General features: G+C 42.1%; 1 protein-coding gene across 1 annotated transcript; it reads right to left on the reverse strand.

Moving 5' to 3' along the window:
- Positions 1–105: 105 nt before the first annotated feature.
- Positions 106–17,532, reverse strand: rnf11b (ring finger protein 11b). The gene is made up of 3 exons (XM_037114723.1): positions 16,935–17,532; positions 4,522–4,691; positions 106–3,390 (listed from the first exon to the last, which is right to left on the reverse strand). The coding sequence occupies exons 1-3, from the start codon at positions 17,055–17,057 to the stop codon at positions 3,219–3,221; spliced, it is 465 nt and encodes a 154-aa protein (XP_036970618.1). The 5' UTR covers positions 17,058–17,532; the 3' UTR covers positions 106–3,218.
- Between the last annotated feature and the right edge of the window lie 1,062 nt (positions 17,533–18,594).

Raw genomic sequence — 18,594 nt, forward strand, 5'->3', positions numbered from 1 at the left:
GTCGCTTGTAAGCCGTTCCTATTTCCGAAATAAGAAAGCCCAAAACTACATCCTTCCCTTTCTAGTGTGCACACAGGAAATCAATCACACCCACTGGCAGTTAAGTTCTGTTGCAATGTCTATTTATTATTTGCCCATAGTACATAGCATATGCATATTTATACTTACAAACAAGAAAAGGTCTAACAAGCATCCAGACACATACATACAACATACATACCCCATTCACGTATGAGCAAACCTTGATGTTCAATCCTGAACCGAAAGCAGAAAGTCCACCCCAAAGCAGCATTCACTTCCTCACTCATGTGAGTCTGAACATTTTCAATAAATAAGTCTCTGCCAGGATTCAAAGAGAGACCCAGAGAGAAGTCTATCTGGCCTGCGATGAAGTAAGGGTTTGTGCAGCTGTTTCATTGTTGGTGAATGTCAGACCATCAGCGGTGACACCCATGAGTCATTTTCCTGGGATGTGAGCACTTTTATAACCAGAAGTGTCAGCACAATGTTCGCCGCCCACAAAGTGCCCCACTGATCAAGGTTTACATAGCTTTGTGGATTCCATTCTTTATAACTAAACTCTTCTGCGGAATCTTGGCAGATACAAACACACATACACAGCGGTTGGTTTAACTTTTTTTTTTTTCAACCAGTCCCCACCCAGCCTTTAACTGGCTCCAGACTGAGATCGAAAGTCTGCAAAAATGTCCTTTGTGTCCAAACCTGCCCCCCTGTTGGAGAGTGCTGATTTTAGCTGAGGGAAGACCGGCTGAGCAGTCCTCTAGAACTTCTTTGGAAGACAGCCAGTTGATGTGAGAGAAACCCAAACACCACATTACACTGATAATTAATTAATTAGCTTTGTGATAATGCTCTGGACAAACCTTTTGTATTCTTGATGACAGGACATGTACAATGACCGCTCAGCAGCAGTGCTGTCTGCGTATAATCAACCCATCTTCTTGTTACTTGTCATCAACTGGACTGTGCTTCACATTTTTAGCAGCTGATGCCAACCCTTTGCTCATGTGTAACCTAAGGCCATGAGGCTCCACCTTGCTGATGGTGGACAATGTACAACATAAAGAGTTACGGCGATTAAAGCACTGTCCAAAGACTAAGGTGCTTAAACCCCCCCAATATTTCTCACACACACAGAAAAGGCCATAAAGCCTAATACAAACACGCACACACAGGTATATACACAGATCAATAAAAGGCATGTTTTCAACTATGTCGGATCATGCCTGCTTTATATGCAGGGGGAGCTCAAATGCTTTACAATTTCCTGCATAATTCAAAGTGTTACAGGCTCAGCTACAGGCCAAAGTTACTTTGCAGGGAGGCGGAAAAGATAACTGAATTTCTTTGTGCTTTAATAGTAAACAGGGTGACTCTTGTGATTTTAAAATGTGGTGAGGAGACTGTTTGGACTGAGGCCTAAACTTGATGTGAGCATAAAAAAACATGTGTTCCTGTTTATATTTGGTGTTAAAAAAAAGAATTCTGGCCAATATATCAAGATCAGAATGTTTTAACTCTCCAATATCGGTATCAGCACCACAAATTCAGTATCTGTCAGGCTCTAATAAAAATGGATAGAAAGATGGGCTTTCTAATCTGGAGATGCAAGTCAGAAACAGCTGATTCTGTCTACATCGGGTAAATAAGCGTCCACAGTCATAAACACATTCCAGAAAACTCATAAACAGATTCATTTTCCACCTCCAGTGTCCTCTTGATGCTGGCACTTGCTTGTGTTAACGGCTTTAGCTGCAATATTTGCTTAAGATCCGGTTTTGCCATAAAACAGGATGCTGAATGAAATGAATGCTGCAAGTGCATAAATGTGTAAAGTATCTCTTTATAATGCAAAGACATCAATGAGCCCAGCTTTGTGCATGTTGTTTTTGTTTCTGTCCTCGACTTGGACAATAACAGGGACGCCAAACTTGAGATTAGTTCAGTAGTTTGGTTAATGTCACCAGTAATAAATTATATTCCACTCCTGTTAAACAGAAACAGCGGCTTTGATTACAAGTCACTGCAATGGTAATAAGAAAGTAGATAACGCAGATCACATACCATTACTGAATGCATATGATCAACTCTTGTCACCAGTCTGATTAATAAGTGCAAATGTCTCTGATTTGTATCAATGGTTTGTCAACTGATCTTGTGCTTGATCCAATAATCCTAACTGTCATGAGGCTTTACAGAAAAGGTATACCAGCAATCCATCAAAATAGTGACTGAAGCACTCACTGTATATCCATTGGCCACATTTGTGTAATTGGTAAACACTGCTTCGACCAAGCCCTTGAACTGGTGGACAAAATAAAACACAGAACAGATTTCACGAAGCCACTGGACAATCAATCGATCAACTGAGCAAACTTGTTTTTTTCCTCCTAAAAGATCTGTACAGACAGATGGCTGGAGGCCAAGTGCAGGCCTGTGGTGTGTCTGCAGAATATATCTGATGTTCGCAGTCGTGGGTCCGATGTCCATCTTAAGCTGTCTTCAGATCACGTCATCTGCACGTGTGGCAGTATTTGCAGCTTGTGTGACTGTCTGTGTGGAGACGCATCAAAGCAGCCGGCAGACCATCTGAAGGGCGTTTCTTTCCCTTTGTGCTGCAGTATGACATTATAGTAATTAGGCTTCAGCAGTCCAACAAACACAGTCTGCAGCCTAATGACGGTGGTCAAACGTCCGTTCCTCCTGCATTCTGTCGACGCTCTTTTCAATGACGGTGATTAAATAAACAAAGTGTGTGTAGAAGCGTGTATAAAAGCGGATCTTGGAAAGGTTTCTTAATCATACCAGTTAACCGTCACCCATTCCCCTTGACTTCCCCTTACGCTTGAATCCTCTCATCTGTATCCTCCTTCCCTCAATGCGGCTCCTTCCTGCTCGTCCTTAACACCGACACTGAGTTCATTCCTCCAATCCTGTCCAGCAGGCCAAATGAGGAACTTGTGTCGCACGCACATACACACGTGTGCGCTCACTCACACCCTCACTTACACCCACACCCACACACACATTCACACGTGCACACACACAAAGTTACATCTTCATTGCTTTATATCACCCTTTAACTACTCCAGGATACAGGTTAAAAAGATGGAAGTTGTGTGCATATTGCGTGTGTGTGTGTGCACATGTGTGTTCAGTCTAGTCCACAGGTGTCTGTGGGCATGTGTGTTTGTGTGTCAGTTGGTCTCGTAGGAGGAAAGCAGTGCGGCGTCCACAGGCTCCATGCAGGAGGGGCAGGTGAAGGATCTCATCAGCCAGTCGTCTATACAGTCCATGTGGTAGATGTGCATGCAAGGCAGGAACCGGATCGGGTCCCCATACACAAAGTCCATCATACAGATGACACACCTGTGAAGATGAACACAGACACTCACTATATCCATCCTTTTTTTTTTTTAGAAAAAAGAAACCTGAAAAGGCCAAATTACTATCAAAGAGCAGCCGTTAACGAAGCTTGATTAATTTAGGGAACCACACCTTTACTTCCCTGTAAATTCCTTACAATAAAAGTACATGATATTCCATTATTTTGTTATTTAGAATGTTTTAATATACATCAGGAAATGTGTGGATTTTTACCAAAAGTAAATTAACAACATTTCTGTGACAGGTAGAAGAGATCATAAGGAATGAAGAGATCATTTTATAACAGTAAAATTCAGCAGATATCTGAGAGTACCAACAGAGACACTAGAGAAGCTACAAAAAAGGGATGAAGAGGGTGCACCACCCTGGGCATGGACATGGCCAAAAGGTGCCAGTTGAAAAGTCCCTTTTTTATCCTGAAGGGAACAGAAAAGGGTGAATGGTATCTTTGTCATACCCACTCTGTGCCCTTGCACACCTGTGAGTGTAACTTGTGTGAGTGCGGGTACAATCTCCCTTAAAAAGTGAGTAATGCTTTGAAGCACAATGTTACACTCTATCAACTATGTTGGTGAAACTGGATTATATTTCATGATGGTCTGATGTCGTCCAGCTGCTCTGTCTCAACTTTCAACTCAAGTGATTTTCTGAGTTACCTGTCGAACAGATAGCCATACTTGTTACTAAATTAACTGCTAACTGCTGCTAACTTTAGCTGGCGAGCTCAGAATCTATGTCATCGATTACTTTTTAATCCTTGTCTTGCATTTTTATAGCGCTTTTCCAGTCTACTGACCGCTCAAAGAGCTTTACAATACATGCCGCATTCACCCATTCACACACAAATTCATACACTGATGGCGGCCATGCAAAGCACCAACTGCTCATCAGGAGCAATTTGGGGTTCAGCAGCCTGCACAAACCAGTTACCTTCCAGTGACGACCCGCTCTACCCACTAAGCCACAGCGGCCCCTGCTTTCAGACAGTGTATTTAGAGAATTCTAGTTAAAAGTATTTTTGCAGACCTGTAAACAATCCACTTATGCCCAGACTACTGCTCTAAAAAAAGATTTCTTCACTGCAGGGCTGGCCATCCAGAGTTTTCTACTCACTCTCTGATCTTCTTCTCAGAGCCGTCCCGTCCTGGGTCGTACACACCCTTCGGGAGGTGCTGGATGAGTCCGATGCGCTGGGCAATGCGGACCTGCTCTTCCTCTGTCAGCTGAGTGGCCAGTCGGGCTTGGCTGGGTGTCGGGTGATAGACAGGCACATGGATCTGCTCCTGAAGATTGACAGAGGGGAGATGACATCAAAAATAAAAAAAGTTAAACACCTGTCTTTAGCCTGTAATATAAAAAAAATAGTATGTAGGTGTTTACAAAGAAATACTCATAACTTGCTGTGGTTGTATGGCTCCATGGGCCAGCTACGTTACAGTATACACAGGTTGGCCCCCCCAGATAAGCGTGACCAATTTGGAAATTTGTGAAATACAGTCACCATCTTAACTTCTGTTCCTAAGCTACTAGCCTTTTTTATTTCATTTTCATTTTAACCTTTATTTTACCAGGAAAATCCCCACTGAGATTGAGAATCTTTTTTACAAAACAGTTCGTGCCAAGACAGCAGCATAAAAAGTTTCACACAAACAACAACTTAGAACAAACAATATAAACATTTTCACATTAAAAAAAACAAGCGATTGACTTAAACCTTGACCTTTGAGCACCAAAATCTAATCAGCTCATCCTTGGCTCAAAGTTCAACATTTTTCTTCTATGAAATTAGAATAAGTTCCCTCAGGGCATTCCTGAGATACTGCATTTACAAGAATGTGATAGAAAAACAATCCGCCCATGGCTATGGCCGATGTGGAGATATAAAAAAGAGCAAGCTGGAGGTTGGATGTCTGGTTTGTGGCAAAAGGGGCAAGACGACTTTGAACACACAAAGCAGACTAGTATTCTGAGACCGGATTAGTGAATCTCTCTCCAATATCAAAAGCAGAAGTCACTGTTATTGTTACCACTTTCAGTGGAAGAGAAGCCGGGTCTAGCAGCTTATGAATCGTTAATTTGACCAGGTCCCAAACATGTTCAATTAAGTGGGATATTAGCATTGATTTGAACACTGTGATCGATTAATCACCACCCGTCACTATAATACTGGCAAACACTAGTATGTAATTCCCTCACTACATAATGACAGCACTCAGTTGACTGGGAGAGTTCTTCATTTAGCAGTCTTTGTTTTAATATGTAATTATACCTCTCATACCGAAAGGCTCACAGGACACAAACACTCACACTAACTATTGTCAATAACTGACGTAATCAGTGATTCATTTCTATCCAACAGTGTTTCTGTGTGCCATGTTGTGGGATTATGATCACAGTCAGTAGGTGGTAGTGTTTCCCTAAGTCTTGTCCAAACAGCCCCTGCAGCAGAGAGCTGCTGTACTTTCATTGTTGGTGTCATACAGGCCTGATTTATGAAACGATTTATGAATCAAATGATTTCACTTAACTTTGATACAGGTATTTTCATGTAAAATGAAAGAATTTCATTGAAAACATTCAGAGAGAGCCAGGCTCTGAGAGTCAGCCATCAACTACTTTAACTATGAAGACATTACTGACTGCTCAGAGCAGGAAACAACTAGTCTTTCAACTTTCCTCTTCATTTTCATCGGTCCAACCATAACTTTACATGGAAAGTTGATGCTCTCCTGCAGCAAACCTTAAAGCAACAAAAACCTCTGTGTCTCTCTACACTTTGTTCAACAGGAGTAAACCAACTGAAACTGGCCAAGAAAAGTGCCTCGTCAGGGATCTTCATTATGTCTGTACGTAATGTTTACATATTGGCGCACAAAACCACATGAGTCAGAGTTTAGAGTGCACTGAAAGTATGTAGGTTTCCATATTAGATCATAATGAGAATGAACAGAAAGAGTCATAATAATACCACACCTCAAATCTAAGCTGTATATTACACTGGAAGTTTTTACCCCTAGATATTTTGAGCAACAGATGACTTGTTGGCCATGTGCATGCCTAACACCCTACCATTCTCAAACAGTTGCACAAACAGAAAAAAACTGAAATGCAAAAAACAAACAGAACTAGAAAAACTGGTATAACACAAACAGAGCTGAAACATTTAGACGGGAAAGTAATCTGCAACTATTTCAACATTAACTTGCATCAACGTGCTTTAATTTCTTGCAAGAACAGGATGATCAAGGTTTCCGAGAACTGGCCTTGATAAGACAGATTGATCGACTCACTGTTGTTTGTTCTGATCGTCGGTCCACAAGCAATAGCAAGAACATGCATTTGGGGGAACACGAGTATGCATCCATTTCTCTTCTCTGTCTTGTGTAACGCCACCGTCTCTAAGTGTCTTTAACTTTCTATTCACTGGTCTCTCTCACTCTGCGGTCTATGACTTCCTCCCTGTATCCTGGTGCATTCTCAGTCATTGCGATCTCTTGCAGCGTGACTCACAGTTCCTCCTCTTCCTCACCGAGCAGCCGACATTTTTCAGCCCACTTGATCCTACAAAGGCCTGACCTTCATGTCATGCAACTGGAAGGATCCAACAGCCAGGTCATGGATTAGGCTAAGTCCGCTCTAATGCCATTAAGTCAGCTCCCTCATTTACCACCTGTATATCCACACTCCAGATAACCTTTTGACACAAAACACCAAGCACTTGAATGACTGCAGCTGGAGACCATACAGGCCATGGCAGTATAGCAACACATATGCACCCTCTAACACCATGTCTGCTAACCGCCATTACTGATGTACCTGCACAAAAATGCAGCTAAAATAATTACTAAAGCTTTGTCTCATTGTTTTCATGATCATGTTTTTCATGAGTGGGTCATCACCTGAACAGAACTGTTGTTCTACAGAGGGAGAGGGTCTGCCATGTTGCATTTCCATGTTTCAACAGTAGCCCAGAGCGGACAAACCAACACTGGTTCTATTGAGGACCTCTCTGTGTTGCCTGGTTTTTTTTTAGCATCCTCCACAGGGGAAATTACCTATCACCAGAAACTCTTCTATTGTATGTTGTCTTCTGTGACCCTGAGAAAGCTTTCCAAAGCCTGACAAAAAGAACCCCGATGATGTCATCAGGGACATCCCAGCCTACATCCAGGAGCAGAGAGCATGTGTTATAAACTGTGGCACTCAAAAGATGTGCATAGTAACCATATAAATAAATAAATAAATATGACATGCAGACTGCTTTGTGGGAAACTGACAATCCAGTGTATTTGGAGCTGGTCCCATTCTAGGGTTGAAGAGTCAAGATATCTCTGCATTGGCTGCTTCAATTTGGACAATTCTGTCTGTCATATGTTCTGTCCCAGCTATTTCGGGGATTACGCAACTGAACTGCCGACCAAAAGCAGATCCCTGCCATTGTTTTGAACAAAGAGTCTGGGTCAGGGTCATCTGGCAATTTGGTTTACCCTGGAACAACTTTCCTGCAACCTATCCCACAACCTGGCCAGTCAAGCACAGTGCATGCTTCTGGTGAATTACTTTGCAATGAGCACAGACTATTTCTATTGGTTAGCTTGCAATTATGGCTGCAAAATTAATCCAAATATTAACAAAATCGCAACATGGCCAAGGGCAATAGTGGTAGTTGTAGGTCACTGGTACGGACATGTTGAATCGACACCTTTGAACCTGGCACAGGGATGTTCTGGACACTTGTCCGACAGGGCCACACCTGTCGCGATGTTTCCCTGTGGATTTCATCATATGCCAATTCTGTAGACATGGCCCGACTCTAGTAGGCTTGTAATCAAAGCTTCATTGCTATATCGTTTTATGATGATAAGTTTTGTTCCTGGTTTTAAAGGCTGCATTACAGTACAGTGATGTCATTATCTGATCCTACTACTGCTCTACATGTTCTAATACTTGCTTTTAACATCATATCCACATTACTGATGATTTTTCATCAAAAATCTTATTGTGTTAATATATTGTGTAGACAGTCATCCTTGAAATACAGTCTCAATATCACTATCAAGCCTTAAGGTAACAAAATACTGGAATATGTGATAAGATTAAGAAGAACTTTTGAGGAGATTTGAGGAGATTGAGGAGAATAATATTGCAAAGTATTGCAATATTAAAACTTAAAACTTATTAATATTTTAAGTCTTGAAAAGTAAAACAGAAAGGAGATGTCTGTGCTACGTAGCAGTCAGCCTCTCGGCAACACAGCATTTTAAGCCATGAGTCAGCATAACTTCAGTAGATGAGGCTGTCTGCTGCTCCTCTGACAGCCTCTCCTTTCGCTCATCTCAAAAACAGACAGCAGCAGGAATAAAAAGCTATGGACAGGGCCTCACAGGGGGGCAGCAGCTGTGCTCTGTGTGAGTGTTTAACTGTGCAGTGGTCAGCAGTGTAATTGTTGTCATATGCCTTGCCCTTCCTTCATACATGGCGTGTCAGCTGGGCTGTGACAACTGTTCATTGTGTGACCTCAGGTTGACCAGAAGGACAGCAATCATAGAGATGGAGAGGGAGACAGAGGGAGTAGGCGAGGTGAAAGTGGGACTGGGGGAGGGGGGAGATAGCAAAGTGCAGAGCCTGGTTTTCTCTGCCAAGCACACTGCAGGCTGCCAAAACTGTCCGCCTGCCAGGTCCAGACTACTAATGGTGGTGTGAGGGAAGGAAGGTGAAGAATGTAGGACAAATGAGAGCAGATGCCATACCTGCCAACCCTAGGCTGTGAATATGCCACCATATAACCCTATACCATAATTTCATCGAGTGATATTAAAAGACAGATGGATATTTTCCAATGTATATGTTTTTCAAGCAATTAAAAGTCAGTATCTAAATTTTACATCATGAAAAGAATATTGAATTGCGAACACGGTGAGGGAGTGTGCATGTCGAGGAGCCATCACTGCCAGGTAGACCTTCAATAAGAAGAAGAGGAAGGATAAAACGACTCCAGTCTGCAGATTGGAGAGAGAGAGAACAAACAAGTGAGGCAGGAGGTGAATGCCAATGAGGAGGAAAGTCTCACACCGAGTTGAGTGAAATTTCGGACATGTTTCGTCCATTAACAGCAGCAAATTGTTGGGGGCCGAGGGCTTGAGCGACCTCGGGGATGAGTGACACACATCGGGCAGGCTTGTTTCTGCACGCACGCTCATTTCTGCCTCTAGGTTGGGTAGCTAGGTGCAACACACACAGAACTAAAGAGCTGGAGAACTAAAACATGTTGGAAAATAACAACAGCTGCACAGTGCTGAATATATGCATGGCTGCCTAACTGAATCTTTGTTGACAGTTGAACAACTGTGTCTGCCCCACTGTTTGTAATTTTGTAATTCCCTTCGTCATCTCAATGATTTAGGAACTTGGTGCTGTCAAAATTCAAGCTTCTGTTCTCTGGGAATGAGTCAACAGTTAACAGCCACTTTTCTAACCTGCAAATTGTTAGCATGAGAGGCTAAAAGGAAAATATTTTGGGTAGAATATCACGAAAATCTTCACAGGTATGCCTTCGCAGGGTGAATACACGGCTTTGAACCAACAGGTTTACCCATGTGCTTTCTAGAGATAGGGTCACTTTGAACTGTAATAAAAACTGCAAGATGTAGCCTCTTGCATGTTTTCGTATTCTGGGAATATTACTGCTTTATTCCCACTCAAGTCATGATGTAACATTTTACAGAATTGGTCCTGAGCTGGCAGACTGCCACTGTCGGAAAACAATTTCAAATCATTGCTGCCGGCTGTGCCCACATAAAGCCGACATACCAGAGTGGCCAGAGCTTTTGTGAATGTGGGAAAGGGGCTTCAGACGGGCAGCATGATGACTGGGCAAAATTCCTGTTTTGAACACGTGGTTCAAATACAGCAATACAAAATAATGCATTCGTATTGTCACGGTTCTCTTTATATGCTCCGTTTTTGTCTGCAAATCTTCGAAATCTTAATTTCATCCAGAACAGGAAACTTCTACTTGCCAAACGTCATGTTACCTTTTGTGAAACCCAAGCAGCGTCGTGTGCACTTTAGAGGAAGAGACCCCAGAAACATGAAGCGTTAGCAGGCTCTGAAATCTTAACCCTTTGTCTGGGGACGGCAAAGTAACAATATCTTTGAACAAGACCTGCGGACACCTGCAAACAATACAGGCCAGCATGCACTCAGCTGATCACTCCAACATGCGCATGCAACAATGGGAGAAGGATGGACATAAGCATCACAGGATGTGTTTGTTGATGCGATAACAGCGCAGGCTGATCGTGCGTTGGTAACAGTATGCTTGTATCGCATGACTTCATCAGCCTGGTAAAACAGGAAGTTTGGAAGTATCAACAGTAGTTCAATAAAAGTTTGTGAAGTTAATATGTTTCATTTATGTACAAGTACAGCCATAAGTTATGACAGCCTGCAACACTTTATATAAGCCCTCATCGTATCACTTAGGCGTGAGTAAATAATAACATAATGACCAAAACCACTGGGACCCCACTGACTGTATGAGTTAGTGCGGCCAACTGTTAAAAGAGTTAATCAAGTCCTGGTCCTTGTGTCGAGTACTAAGGAACAGCAGCCTCTATGTGACTGTGTGTCTGGCAAAACCCACAGACTGTGTCACTGACCTGCAGCACAATGGCTTGTTTGTCAGCACCGCCTCCAAAATGCTTCTGCTACCATATTAGGACAAGACGCTCGGTAATCTGTCACAAGGGGCTGCCTTAGAAGGCTAAAAGTCAACACCACGTCTGCTTGCAGTGACGTAGTAACACCTGTGGTGAAGTCAGATTCACTTGGGTTGAACTTATCACCTCGACATGTTACTCACCTGAGAAAGTCTCACTATTTTCCTGCTGTCTCAGACTGCAGCATAACCTACAAGAATGACTTGAAAAACCCCCACCTCCTTGCTCTTAGTAACCTAGTGAGAGCACTTCACACCTGTAATTCACTTCTTGTTTACACTGACTTATTACAAACCGACACCTGCAAACATCATATATACCTCCTTCGGGTTGCCAGTTGAGTTATTAACTGGACAGCTCCCCTCCGCCCTCCCTCCTCTCCACCTCAGATTTGATAGCTAATTACAAACCACCTCTTAAGAAAACTTTTTCTCCCCATTTCTTCTACGGACCAAGCTAGCTGAGCCAAAAGCAAACTGCTGACTGCAAGCCCTCAACTCCTGACAGCATTACAGTTGCTTGACAGACTCGATGCTCTTCAATTGTAAGTGTATCTACTACAGTCAAGGGTGTTTACCCCCTACTCAACTGAACCATCTGAAAGGGGACTTGGCCCTTGAGCAGAGCTGCAGGTGCTTGTTTGACATGTTTTAGATCCTTTTTCACCCTCTGGGCCTCATTTTCACACAAAAGTGAAAGAAAAAGGGGGAAAAGGGCTGAAAACTGAAGCGTATTATCAAGTTCAGCTTCATGCAAACACACAAAAAACAGTGAAACATTTCTTTTAAATGGGCTAGGTGTTCCAGCCAAGAAGGTTTGACTATAAAGCTAGGTGACAGCTGCATAAAGACGTTTGTGAAAACTGAACCTGATCATGAAAAACTCCTGTACAACTGCTCCCATCTCCAAGGCTTTCAGGGGAAACGGGGGCATTACAAGCCACACCAGGAGGTGAAATGCCTGCACATACAGGCACACACTCTCTCTCTCTCTCTCTCTCTCAAATGCAAACACACAGGGGTGCCTTATCTCTGGTTGCTCAGTCCCACAGCAATGAGTCAGCACTCGTCTCACCAGCTGCTTTCCAAATCACCACACTCAACACACAGCATGTTGGATGCCCCACACACACACACACACACACAATATTAGGAGCACAGACCGAACCGCACCTCCCTCTGCCTTTTAGCCCCCACAATTGATACGAAACAAACATGAGCATAACTCACACACACACTCGTTCACTTTGAAAACATTTTGACAAGACATTTAATGGCCCGCCAGCCTAAGTGGTAGGCTCAGAGGGCTGATCTCATCCACTTAGCTTTCAACATCCACCCATCCATTTTTCCCTTGTCTACGCGGACCTTATTAATATGGACTGCAATATTCTGATAATAATCTAATTAAGACTGCTGAATCGACAGCATCAGACTTCCATATCAATATCTTTTATGCTCAAATTAACTCAAGCTAGGTCACAGCTGACTGAGAGTCCAAGGACATACTCTGGTAGCAACATGTCAATCACAGCTAAACGGCTAATCGAAGCTAAAGGATGAATTTGTGTTTAGTGGTACTACGTAGAGATAAATAGACAATAAATCTATTTAACTCAAACGTGCTGTATTGAAGAGGACTTGACACTAGCGATATAGACCATAAACTCATTAAGAAATTGTTCACTGAGACGATAGATCATGTGAGAAGTTGGGTCATTTTGTCATAAGCTTACATACAATCGGAGTGCTTCTGGCTTTAATGGAGGAGCTATGCTACGTAGAAATAATGTGAACAATAAAACATGCCACTCTTTGTGCCTATAGCCACAAAATGCAATAGAGAGTTATTGTGATGTTATAAAAAGTATTTTCCTTCCTGTACTGACTGTCATTTATGATTCAAACATTATGGAAGTGTCAACATGAGCCAAAACAAAATTACTTAAAAATGCACTAAGTGATAATCATAAAAATTGTCTTACTAAGAGTAAGGTCAACATCTAGATTGTGGCATTCATTGTAAAATGTCTATTAAGATTTCTGTGAACAGCAGCCCTTGCTTTGATCGACCCATGACTTAAGTTGGCCTTCAGCCTTGCAGATGCCATTCTCAGCATTGCCTCTCTTCGGCCAGGAAATTACTCAAACAGCACTGAAGCAGCCTCGGGCCGGGTGGCGGACGGACTCCAGATGCTGGAATTCACCCTACTCTGATTCATCGCTGACTGTGGATTCCTAGGAAACACAGTCTGATTGGTGTCAATGTGATGGAGAAATTCATTTCGGCAGATGTCGACCAAACTCAGGGCGAGTGTCTGAAGACTGGCTTGCAGCTAAACTGTCCATGTGCACAAAGAACACGGCATCGATGTGTCTAAGCCTCCAGTCAACAGGAATGTTCAGTGTCATTCAACATTATGTAATGCACTGTCTCCAACAGTAGTTCAAAAACATAATTAGTTCAATGATTTACACTTAACGTTGATAAAATTTCCACCCAGGAATGACTGTTATGGCAAAGTGAGTCAAGGCAACTTGGACAGAAATCCTCTATACCTGCTCCCTAAATACCCAGGGGGCTACCTTAGTGTTGTCTCTTTCAGTTGACACCTTCAGGTCAGATAACAACAGACGCCAGCCATGATAATATGTTCAGGCTTGAATCCTGGCCTACATATCAAATACATAGGGCAAATAATTCACAAAGAATCCTTAACTTGTTCAATATAATACATTACATCAAGTTACTCTAGGAATTTGTGGTATTTCAAATGAAATGAAAGGAGGATTTCAAAAGTAAAATCCTCTTTTGTTTGTCACAAGACACCAAGACAAAGATGCACTCATCCCATTTCCCTTTCTGTCTTTTTCTTGTCTTTTTTTTGGGCTGCAAAACAATACTGGGTTTCATCCATCTTTGTCTTTCTTCAGAGTTCATTTTCTGCAACTCAAGCCCAGGCGAAGCTAATGTTATCTTTGTTTTGGATTTCACTGTTGAGATTTCCGGCATCACGCTTTTCACCAAGCAAAATTCACTCTCAGACCTCCAGTGCAGTGAGTAAACTTGCATTTGCATAGTCTTGAAGACTTTAAGAAAATGCCAAATTCAGTCTCAAATTGAGTATAGCGGAGGCTTTAGTCCTTCTTCTAACACACACAGCACTTCCAAAGTGTGTTAATCTGAACTGAGAGCACACAAAAATGTGTTCTGTGTTCTTGGGGAGGGTTCAGACGGTGAAGGTGCTGATTACTGTGGTCACCAGGGAGAAAAGAGCTGGCAGGTCTGAAAGAGCCCTTTATAAGTAGGTTTTAACTAGTTAGTTAACCCTCTTGTGAAACTCTGTCAGTACAAACAAACTACGTGGAGACTTTCTCAACACAACTGAAGGATTAGTCAGAGCACCTCTATGGAAACTGCACAATGTGTGTGTGTCATTCTTTACACTAAAGCTCCTTTATCATACCAGAGCTGGCTGCTTTGGCCTAATTACACACTGTTGTATGCCAGACATGACATACTTGTAGCAACCTGGACAAGGATGCATAACAAGGACACCCGGCCCTATTCAGATATTATCTGTAAATGACTCAAATGCAGGCCGAGCGTGAGTGACATCCCACTGATAATAAATGACAGAGATGAATCAGAATTTCTAACTGTCTCGTCTCTGTGGTACGACCAAGAAGTTTTATGTTTGTGTGAGCTGACCTAACCCCAGTTTGTGCCTCTCATGAATTAGAATACATCTGACTTAAAAAACATTTTTTCCATCCAGACTGTTCGAGGAGTCTTTGAGGATTCTGAAAATATCATTAGAACAACAGGACGTGTTTTAAAACAACCCACTGTTTTGCTCAAACATAGCTGGTTAATAATTTTTGTCCCTGATGTCTGCTGATACATGAGAGGGACAAACTGGGGAGAGAACTGGTCCTTCTCTGATGGTCCAAACTGAGTGTTCAACCAGCAGGAAACCGCAAGTAGCATTAAAGACCAGTAATCGGACATGTGCAAGGCCATTATTTTTTTCACAATATTGTATTTTTTCATCATTCCTGTCAAGCATTATCATATTGGCCTTTCTTATCAACAGAAACGTCTATAGCCTTTATGGGCTGATACCGGTCATGTGCCAATATTACTGTGCATCTCTTACCAGTCTCTCATAGCATGTGCAGTGAAACTGACCAAATACATGATTACTGTACTCTCGAAAGAGCAAGAATGCTTTCAGTGTTATAAGCCTGCACACACTTGTTGTGAGGGAGTATGGCACCCAATGGCAATGACACAACTCTGTTGTATGTGCATTTTTAATGGGTTAGTAGCAGATATTTATTGTTAATTTTTAGTCTTTCAAATAAACTAGTGCAGTGTCCAACCTGCTGTTCGTCAGAGATCATCTGATGATGTGAGGTGTCCGAAGATTCAGTCTGAAGCCCCCTGAACTACTCACAGGCTCATCAGGACCACCCTGATACTACCAAACATGTCTGATATCTTTATAGTTTGACGTATTGACAATTACACAAAATATAAGAACCATCACCTAATAAAGGTGATGAGTGAGGTCTATTAAGAGCCAATAAATACCCTGGTGCCAATTAGTAACATGTCAACATTAACAGGTGCCCAATAGTTAGTAAAAGTATTTTAGATTTATGGGTAATTTCCTTTATATGGCGTGCCTTAGATCTTGAAAGCGGAAACCAATGATTATTTTTGTGTTGTTCAACTTTAATTTTTTACATCTAATTTTCATATATTTAATAAAATATAGCATTAACTTTAAAGACAATCAATGTCAAATTTTGCTTTTCAAATGACAGACAAAGACTGCAGGCAAAATTTTTCACTTTATGATTTCAACTGTGCTGTAAATGGTTAACAAGAAGATTGTAAACTTGGTTACAGACCAATTAATCTGAAATGTAGACTTAAGTAACCTTCTACAATAAGAGCTCTCATGTCATACTGACCGGAGATCGCCTTCAGTTTCCCATGCCTTAAAAAAACACTTATCTTAAATCTACAGATAAGGCTGAGCTTAACCCAGTAACAGGCAAACTCTGCCAATGCCTTACATAACGAATACCAGCTGGCTCTCAACATAGAGAAACACACAAGAGAAGGGTTACACCATGAATCATATTTACAGCTACAGCATGACCTGGTCTGTTTGTAGATGATCTAATTCAGGAAATAGGGACAGCAGACAAACAAAGTTGCTGGCCTGGAGGAGGTCAGTGAAAGACGAAGCTGAGAAAGTTATGAGAGTTGCCCTTTAATGGAGAACTGGGGTTTGGCCTCAGGTCCATTAAATAACAGTTTATACTGTTAAAGTGAGCGACAGGCCATAATAGACATCCGTGTGTCTCACTTTATCCCCACTTCCTATGAGCCAATAATACATGGCTGAGTGTGTTTGATGAAGGAGATCGCAAGAGATGTCATATCAGTGAAGGATGAATCATAAAGTGACTTCAGGGAAATGGTAGACAGAGACAGAGACAGGAGACCTTCGGATAACAAAGCGGATTAGTGCCAAAGCCATGAAGGGACGGGGTCAGTGGGGTGATGCTGTGGAACAGTAAACGGCTGATCCAGCCTCGCATATGTCTGATTTAACATCAGTTTCTTAATGTCTTCTCCTGTCAATAAAATTAGCAAACTGGGCCATGCATGCCACACATCGCCATGACATTTAAACTTCCAGGCGTTTAATGAATTTGGTTAAGCTTATATGAGGAAAAACCCAATGGCGTGTAATCTTGTGTGGTTCATACACCTGGTCAAAGTTACCTGATAGGGGGGCGGTGGCTCCTGGTCGGGGTCAGCGCCGTCGCCGTAGCTGGCCCGGTCCGACTGAGACTCATGTAGCAGTGAGATATCATCCGAGGTCGGAGATTTCAAACAGTTTCCCATCTCCTTCCTCTTCGGTCAAACTCTCCCCTGCCTTGGCGTCGCTTTACAAACGTTTTCAACTGTGGGAGTTCACGGGGGACTTTCACACAAAAAATGTCAGTGGATGAGAAGGGTGTCGAGAGGGCGTTTTTCCATACACAGCTGATGAATCTCCTCTCCCAGACGACGGGAGGGCTGCTCAGCTCAACAACAACAAAACATCTCAGCTAGCAGCTAGCCACACAAAGAGCGAGCCTGCTAACACCAGCTAGCACTCGCAGGGGGAGCATCTACTCGGTTGGCTGGAAATTCACGAATGAAACAGCCTCGCAGAATCTTATATTCACAGGCACAGTCGAGCGAAGAAAATAATAATATCCCTCATTTAAAATGACAAAGCTAACCGCGGTTTTCCTGACTGAAACCTCCCTGGCTGTCAGGGACTTTCCAGTGTGCAGCTGCCCGAATAGCGACAAAAGCTGTAATGTAATGTAGCAACACGAAGCGCCGCCCCCTCCATAAAATACGACCAATGAGCCGCCATCCACATCCAGGAAGCGCTTACCCGCAGCCAATCAAATTCGTGATCACGTTACCCTTCGCTCGAAACGTAAACATAGAGTTGAATTTGAGAAATTAGTGTTTGTGATTGCAATTTTAGCGCAGTTTTGCCAAGACAAGTATCGTCCTAAAAATATAAAACGATTACCCACTCATTCATGGGTCAATTCTGTTCAAATAACGCCTGCTCTGTATATTTACAACTGAATATTACGAATACTACTCCAACATCTCTTGTCTTCTACTCGTGGCTGCCATTGCTTTGCCTGTCAACAGGATGAGATGACGTTACCCTGTCTAGTGGATTAGATCACACTGTATGATAACAGGTGCAAACATCTGCATGCGTGCATTGTCAGTTTGTTCAGTAAATACTGCCACTTTGTACTATCAACTACATTTTGTGAATCCTTTAGTGATGCACAACTGACCGAAAATAAAAAAATAAATAAAAAGACAACACAAAATTGGATGTGCTTTTTAGTTTCATATCATTTCATCTTAAATTACAATAGAAACATTCAGTAAGTACAGGAATGTCCTTCTTCTGAGTGGTAGCCGTGCCCGGTAAAATATGTTGATTGTAAACATCACAATGCCACTATATTTGGTTAGAGTTTCTGTCAGATATATTGGAAGATGAAAAAAATCAAGGGGGTAAAAAGCAAAATGAGCTTAATTAATTATTAGAAAATAAAATATGATTTGTTAATGGAATATTCCAGGGAGCGACATATGTTAAACTAATATTGAAAGTACATTCCCTCCACATTAAAAAACACTGAAATTGACCCCGAGTCATCATCTTGGATCCCAAACCTTACTCTAATCATTAATAAATCAGCAGTGCTCAATTCCAACACTTGAGACACCAGCTGAGTTTCTAGGTTTTGGACACTCTGTTGCTGGGACACGGCCCTTCAAATAACCTCACCACAAACATAGTTAGAGGTGGCCCTGTCCTGCCTAATCATTTCAAGTCATTGCAAGCATTTGT

The sequence above is a fragment of the Acanthopagrus latus genome, chromosome 11 (assembly GCF_904848185.1).
Source record: "Acanthopagrus latus isolate v.2019 chromosome 11, fAcaLat1.1, whole genome shotgun sequence".
Classification (NCBI taxonomy): Eukaryota; Metazoa; Chordata; class Actinopteri; order Spariformes; family Sparidae; genus Acanthopagrus; species Acanthopagrus latus.

Excerpts from the sequence above, each read along its gene's own strand:
- rnf11b (XM_037114723.1), bottom strand. The coding sequence starts at position 17,057 with ATGGGAAACTGTTTGAAATCTCCGACCTCGGATGATATCTCACTGCTA. Across the intron at positions 4,692-16,934 it reads AGCCACCGCCCCCCTATCAG|GAGCAGATCCATGTGCCTGT; the intron begins GTAACTTTGACC and ends GTCAATCTTCAG. Across the intron at positions 3,391-4,521 it reads TCTGAGAAGAAGATCAGAGA|GTGTGTCATCTGTATGATGG; the intron begins GTGAGTAGAAAA and ends TCATCTTCACAG.